Consider the following 5,977-nt stretch of genomic DNA (forward strand, 5'->3'; position numbering starts at 1 on the left):
GTAGGGCTTCGGGAGAGCCCTAACCATACTTGGCACACAGAGGCACTCCATAAATATCGACTGAATGAGTAACAGAGAGGCTGTGCACACAGATGTACAGATGCCCAGATTGTCGCACAGTTTCCTTCTGGGAGTCGCTATCGCGCCTGAGTAGAGAAGAGAGCATCCCTGGTCACTGACACAATCCAGAGACACGAGACCCGCAGCCGAAACAGGTTAAGAGAGACAGGAGGCAGAAACCGGAGGCCGAGACACAGACGCAGGGCGAGCTCCAGACAGAGACCCAGACTCCGCGAACCAGGGACCCGGGCCCGCGGGAGCCCGGGTAGCGGCGCGGAGGGAGGCTAGCGGGCAGCAGCGCGGCAGGCCGGGGGCCCAGGGTCGCCCCCGCCCTCTCCCACCTCCCCTCTGCTCACAAGTGGCCGCCGGCAGCTGGCGGGGGACACCCGGCCGCCCGCCGGCCCGACGCGTGCGGGATCAAAGCGGCCGGGAAGGGGCGGGGCGGGAGGTGGCGGGGTCGGGGCGGGGAGGGACGGAGGTGTGAGCGAGCTTCCCAGGGGCTGGCAGGAGCGTGGGAGCGCAGAGTGCCGGGAGGCGACAGAGACCCGGAGAGACGAGAGAGATGAGAGACCCGGGCGCGCCGGAGAGACCCGGAGCTAGAGACGCACGGAGACAGCTGGAGACCGAGAGAGGGCGCACGGCCGTCGCTAAGACAGCTGGCAGGACCGCGAGAGATGCCGAGATAGAGACGCCGGGGCGGCCGCGGGGGCGCAGAAAGACCGCGATAACAGGAAGACCAGGACCCACGGACTTAGAAAAAGAAAGCGCAGTTCAGGGAGGACAGAAAATGGAGAGGGCGAGGAAGAGAAATGGCCGGAAGGGCCCGGGACTTAGGGCGCGTAGGGCGGGAAGGCCTCGCCCCTCCCCCGCGGAGGGTGGGAGGACCCCCGGGGCAGGGATCCGAGCGGCGTGTCCTTTCTCAGGGTGACGCCTGCGGAGATGCGGGGCCGGGGGCGGAGGGAGGGGTGTGGAAGGCCCCAGGACTCGCGGGCTGGGAGGACGGCAGTGGGAGGACTTTCGGCCTCCGGATCTCCATCCAGAGCGTCAAGCTCTACCTTATGGTAAAAAAGATGAGTTAAATAGACAAACTTCTCAGGCAGATTTCTTCCCCATTTGGGGCCAACGGGAGGGGAAAAAAAAAAAAAAAAAAAAAAAGGTCAGCGTGTGCATTGGCCGGGAATCGAACCCGGGCCTCCCGCGTGGCAGGCGAGAATTCTACCACTGAACCACCAATGCAAGCGACAACCAGCCCTTGGTGGCCCTACCTGAACTTGTAAGACGTTGAGGCCACCGCGGTCCGGGAGAAGGTGTGGGCCAGGGGCTCAGCGAAGGAGCGGCCCGAATGGCTGACGTGGGTGGAGCGCCAGGCCATCCTTCCTCCCGCCCGGATCCGGCCGCCGGGCCATAAAGTGGCCCCATATGGCCGGGGGGCGGCCCCACACCCGGGTGCGAACAGCCCGGGGCCCCGAGCCTCGCGTGCAGGTGAGAAAAACTCCGCCCGAGCGCAGGTTCCCAAGGAGGGGGGCGACGGGGGCTGCCGGGAGCCACACATCTGCGCTCCCATTTGGCCCAGGTAGGGGGGAGGTGGGATGTGCTGGCGGCCCTGACCCCAAATGGGAGCACTCTCCCCAAGGTCTGTGTCTCTCCGGGCTCGGGCTTTGGCAGGGCAGGCTGCGGGGCGGGGAGGGGGGTGGGGAGAAAGAAAGAAAGCGGGGGGTTGGGGGGGGGGGAGAAACCCAACAACACAACGTGTGGAGAGGCCCTGGGACGGCTCGGAAGGCCTCATCCGCCTCTGACTGCGCAGCTTATCTTCCAACCGGTCTGCAGTCTTGTCTTTCCGTGTCCTTGTCCGGGGCCGTCTGGTTGTCCCGTTAAATCTCTGATTTTTTTCTTCTCAGACACTTTATCCTGAAGCCTCCGACTGTTCACGCATCATTCTGCAGAGGGTCATGTTCTTGGTTTGAGGTGGGTATTGATCCCTTTTTGTATCTCTTTCTGGTCCCTAAAAAAAACCAAAACAAAACCTGTCGGCTCCCTGGTCCCCTAGCCTCACGGGGGTCCCCGGGGAGCAAGCGGCACGAGCACTCCTTGTGTCCCGTGTCCTGGCGGACAAAGGCCTGGATCTCCTATAGTTAGTTTTGAGTCAAATACTTCTAAGTGGATAGGTCTCTCCACCTCCTACTCCAAGCCCTGCTTCCTTTTTTTCTTCGAGGGTCCCCTTCCTCCCCAGTCCAGCCGTCTGTCTGTATGACCCTTTCCCCGGCTCCTACTTCGCTCTGCCTTTGTAATTGCTGCTTGGTAACACATCCTCTTTTCCACTGGATCTGCTGGGTCTCTAGTACGTATCTCAGTATGGATCCCAAAGCCTAGACCGGTGCGCGCAATGTGGGGGGGGGGGATGGAATTAAGATTCGCTTAGATCGAACTGCGCGTCTCTTTGGCCTCCAGGCAGAGCCCCAGTTGAATTGGACAGAGCCACCCAGCGGGAGGTGAATTTGGGGTGAAGGTGTATAAGATCCAGTCTGGAGGGTTGAGGGGTGCCAACCTTTCTTTCAGGGTCGGTGGGGGAACAGTGAGCTCCCAAGAGAGCCTCGTTTGGTGGTGGAGGAGGGGAACTCCGAACTTCATTCCAGAGTCCTGTCCCCAAATCTCTTCAACTCCCTCTCTCCCTAATAACCTCTCCCTTCAGCGGAGTCCCGCCTCATTATACAGCCTTAGGGTCCTTAAATCAGCCAATGCTGCCTTGGCCCCTCATTTCCCACACTCCTAGGTCAGTTTCATTTCTTCCCCTCCCCCCTTGCGCTCCTCCCCTTTCCGGGAGCCTGGTGCTCCTGGCCTAGCGGAGGGGGATCCGGGGGCCGAAGGGGGCGGGCCCGGCTCCAACCCCCACCCCACCCAACTCAGGAGCTGCGGGATATAAGGTGCAAGGCCGGCTTGGGCTCGGTCCACACCAGGGTCCGGAGGAGCGATGGTCACTCGGGATCGAGCGGAGAATAGGGACGGCCCCAAGGTGAGAGGTGAGGGGAGGGAGCAGAGGTCCCTGGTCCGGCCAGGGGACCGCGTCCCTGAGACCCTGGGTGAGGGAAGAGGCTGGAGACGCAGGGTTGGAAAGGGGAGAGGTGTGCGTGCGGGGGACCCAAGGAACCAGGAGCTGGGAAGGAAGCGGGAAGATGAGGATGGGGATGGGGTCAGAGCAGGGGCTGCGTGGGCGGCAGTACTGGTCTTGGGTTTGGGTAATGGGATTTTGGCACCTTGCGGCTTGCAAGGCGTGGGAGGGGGCCGGAATTCGAGTGGAATAAATAAGGGGGGCTCAAGCTAAGGGAGGTGGGTGGAAACGAAAAGCGGGGAGGATAGGCACTTGCTCGGCGCGTGCTGCGCGAGGCAGAGCTGACCCAGTGCAGCCTTACAGAGAAGGCCGGGAAGGCATTGGCCCCAGAGGCCTGACCTCTGGAGGAAGATTTTAGAACCAGTGGAGAAAGACGACTGCATAGACGGGCTAGCGGGAGAAGAGGCGCGGTAGCCCCGAGGATCTCCCTTTTTACATTCAGGGCCGCCGACTCAGAGGCCGGCACCTTGCGGCCACGTGTCCACGTGTCTGGGCGCAAAGAGGCCCCCCCCCCAAAGTTCTCCACTGAGACAGAGACACTGCACGAGACGGAGACGTAGAGAGAAAAGGGGAGGAGGGAGGACAAGACAGAGAGGAGAATGCAGAAGACCCGGGAGAGAGAGGAGGCGAGCTACAGAAATTGACCCTAGGGGCTTTGGGAGGGGGAGCGGAGAGGGATCCGATGGGCCTGGCCCTAGGCACTCGTTGGGGTCTTGGGGAAGGGGTGGGCGCGGGACCGACCCGGCGGCGGGACCCAAGCGCCGGCGCGGCCGCGCTGAGTCTCGGTCCGGTCGGCCAGCTCTCCCTTTCCTGCCGGTCGCAGATGCTGAAGCCGCTTGTGGAGAAGCGGCGCCGGGACCGCATCAACCGCAGCCTGGAAGAGCTGAGGCTCCTGCTGTTGGAGCAGACCCGGGACCAGGTCAGTCCTTCCGCCGTCCCCAGACCCCCAGGCATCCGGTCTTCGCGTCCCAGGGCTTCCTACCGGGGTGGGGACACGTGCTGCACTGGCGACCCTGGCCCCAAGGCATCCCGACCCGAGCCCCGCCTTTGGAGTCCCATCCCAGACCCCCTCTCGCTCTCAGAACGTGCTCTTCATGGCCACCCCTGGGGTCTGTAAGTTTCACACCCGGCTCTGTAAATTTCACTCCCAGGGTGGGTCAGTCTTCCACCTCTGGGGTCTGTAAATGCTCCCTCCTCTTTCCCCGCACCCGCTCCAACAGCCTGCAGGGTGGTTAATTTCAGTCCCTGGGGTTTGCTGTTTACAATCCGCTCCTCAACTCTGGGTGGGCTTCACCCCCTCGGGTTGGACGCTCCAGGCTCGAGGTTTCCCAGGGCCGTTCCTCGTCATCTCCACTCCGCATTCGGTCGGTCGCGCGCTCCGTGAGCGGCGCGCAAACGCGATCGGGGGCACCCCCCAGCTCCCGCATTCCCCCCTCCCTTCTTCCCCCTGCCACTTCCCCCTCTCTCCCCACCCCTTTCTGTCTTTGCGCCCTCCCCCTCCCGTCTGTAGAACCTCCGCAACCCGAAGCTGGAGAAAGCAGAGATACTGGAGTTCGCCGTGGGCTACTTGAGGGAGCGGAGCCGGGTGGAGCCCCCGGGTACAGCGCGGGGGGGTGGGGCAGCGGAGGGCGGGAGGGGGGATTCACGGAGGCCCGGGGCCGGGGTAGCTGGGGCGGACCCTGCGATGGACGGTGGGCTTGGGGAGCGGTAGGCTCTGCTCCGAGGCGAGGTTAATAACACCCGCGCGTGTCTGTCTCTGTGTCTCCCTCATTTTCTCCCTCTGTCCGTCCTTCTGGGTCTCTGTCTCTGTGCGTCTGTCGGGCTTCGGTTATCTCTGCGCCCCGCCCCTTCCCTCGCCCTTGCTGGGTCCCTGCCCTGCCCGCCCGTCCTCCCGCCGGCCGCGGCTCCAGGGGTTCCCCGGTCCCCAGCCCAGGACGCCGAGGCGCTCGCCAGCTGCTACCTGTCCGGCTTCCGCGAGTGCCTGCTCCGTCTGGCGGCCTTCGCGCACGACGCCAGCCCGGCCGCCCGCGCCCAGCTCTTCTCCGCGCTGCACGTCTACCTGCGCCCCAAGCCGCCCCGACTGGAGCCGGTAGATCCGAGGCCCCAGGCGCCGCGCCCACCGCTGGACCCCGCCGCCCCGGTGCCCGGCCCCGCGCTGCACCAGCGCCCCCCAGTGCACCAGGGCCCCCTTAGCCCGCGCTGCGCCTGGTCCCCGTCCCCCTGCTCCCCCCGCGCCGGGGATCCCGGCGCGCCGGCGCCCCTCACCGGACTGCTGCCGCCGCCGCCGCCGCCGCACAGACAAGACGGGGCGCCCAAGGCCCCGCCGCCCCCGCCGCCCGCCTTCTGGAGACCTTGGCCCTGAGCTTTGCGGGGGGTGGGGGTGGGGGCTGGGGGTGAGGTAGAGACTCCAGCCCGAGGGCAGCAGAGGGACCCGGGCGTCGGGGCGAGCAGGTGTTGGGGAGGGCGGCGGGGCGCGCGGGCGCAGCGCGCGGGTGAGATGTGGTCTATATTAGAGTATCTATATAAATATATATTTCCCCGGTTTCTGTCCCTTTTCCCTGCCCCCTTTGCGACTAGGATTGTACCCTCTCTGCCCCCGGCCCAGACCCAGCCCCTTCCCGAGTCCTTAGTGCATGGAATAAAGTGGTTATTCAATCCCCGTGTGTCCCCGAGCCAGGGGCCTGCCTTTATCTCGGCGTCCACGCCCACTTCTGTCTCCCTTTCCTTCTGTTTCCCGCCCCTCCCCCCAGTCTTGCTCTCCATGGCCCAAGCCCCGGGGCAGACAGGTAAGTAAAGAAGAGAGCAGAGCGG

At 64.5% G+C, this 5,977-nt stretch overlaps 1 protein-coding gene and 1 non-coding gene across 2 annotated transcripts; one reads left to right on the top strand and one right to left on the bottom strand.

Annotated features, from left to right (window-relative positions):
- Positions 1 to 1,225: 1,225 nt before the first annotated feature.
- TRNAG-GCC (transfer RNA glycine (anticodon GCC)) lies at positions 1,226 to 1,296 on the bottom strand. The gene has a single exon. It is a non-coding gene; the product is annotated as a tRNA-Gly (tRNA).
- Positions 1,297 to 3,028: 1,732 nt separating this feature from the next.
- HES7 (hes family bHLH transcription factor 7) lies at positions 3,029 to 5,528 on the top strand. Its single transcript, XM_047089659.1, has 4 exons — positions 3,029 to 3,070; positions 3,990 to 4,085; positions 4,677 to 4,764; positions 5,062 to 5,528. Exons 1-4 carry the CDS (start codon positions 3,029 to 3,031, stop codon positions 5,526 to 5,528), a joined length of 693 nt encoding a protein of 230 aa, XP_046945615.1.
- The last annotated feature ends 449 nt before the right edge of the window (positions 5,529 to 5,977 follow it).

The sequence above is a fragment of the Lynx rufus genome, unplaced genomic scaffold (assembly GCF_022079265.1).
Source record: "Lynx rufus isolate CCGP_SWC_20201006 ecotype Redwood Valley unplaced genomic scaffold, mLynRuf1.p SCAF_28, whole genome shotgun sequence".
NCBI classification, from domain to species: domain Eukaryota; kingdom Metazoa; phylum Chordata; class Mammalia; order Carnivora; family Felidae; genus Lynx; species Lynx rufus.

Coding starts and splice junctions, on each gene's coding strand:
- HES7 (XM_047089659.1), top strand. CDS start 3,029: ATGGTCACTCGGGATCGAGCGGAGAATAGGGACGGCCCCAAG. Junction 3,071..3,989: donor AGAATAGGGACGGCCCCAAG/GTGAGAGGTGAG, acceptor TGCCGGTCGCAG/ATGCTGAAGCCGCTTGTGGA. Junction 4,765..5,061: donor GAGCCGGGTGGAGCCCCCGG/GTACAGCGCGGG, acceptor CCGTCCTCCCGC/CGGCCGCGGCTCCAGGGGTT.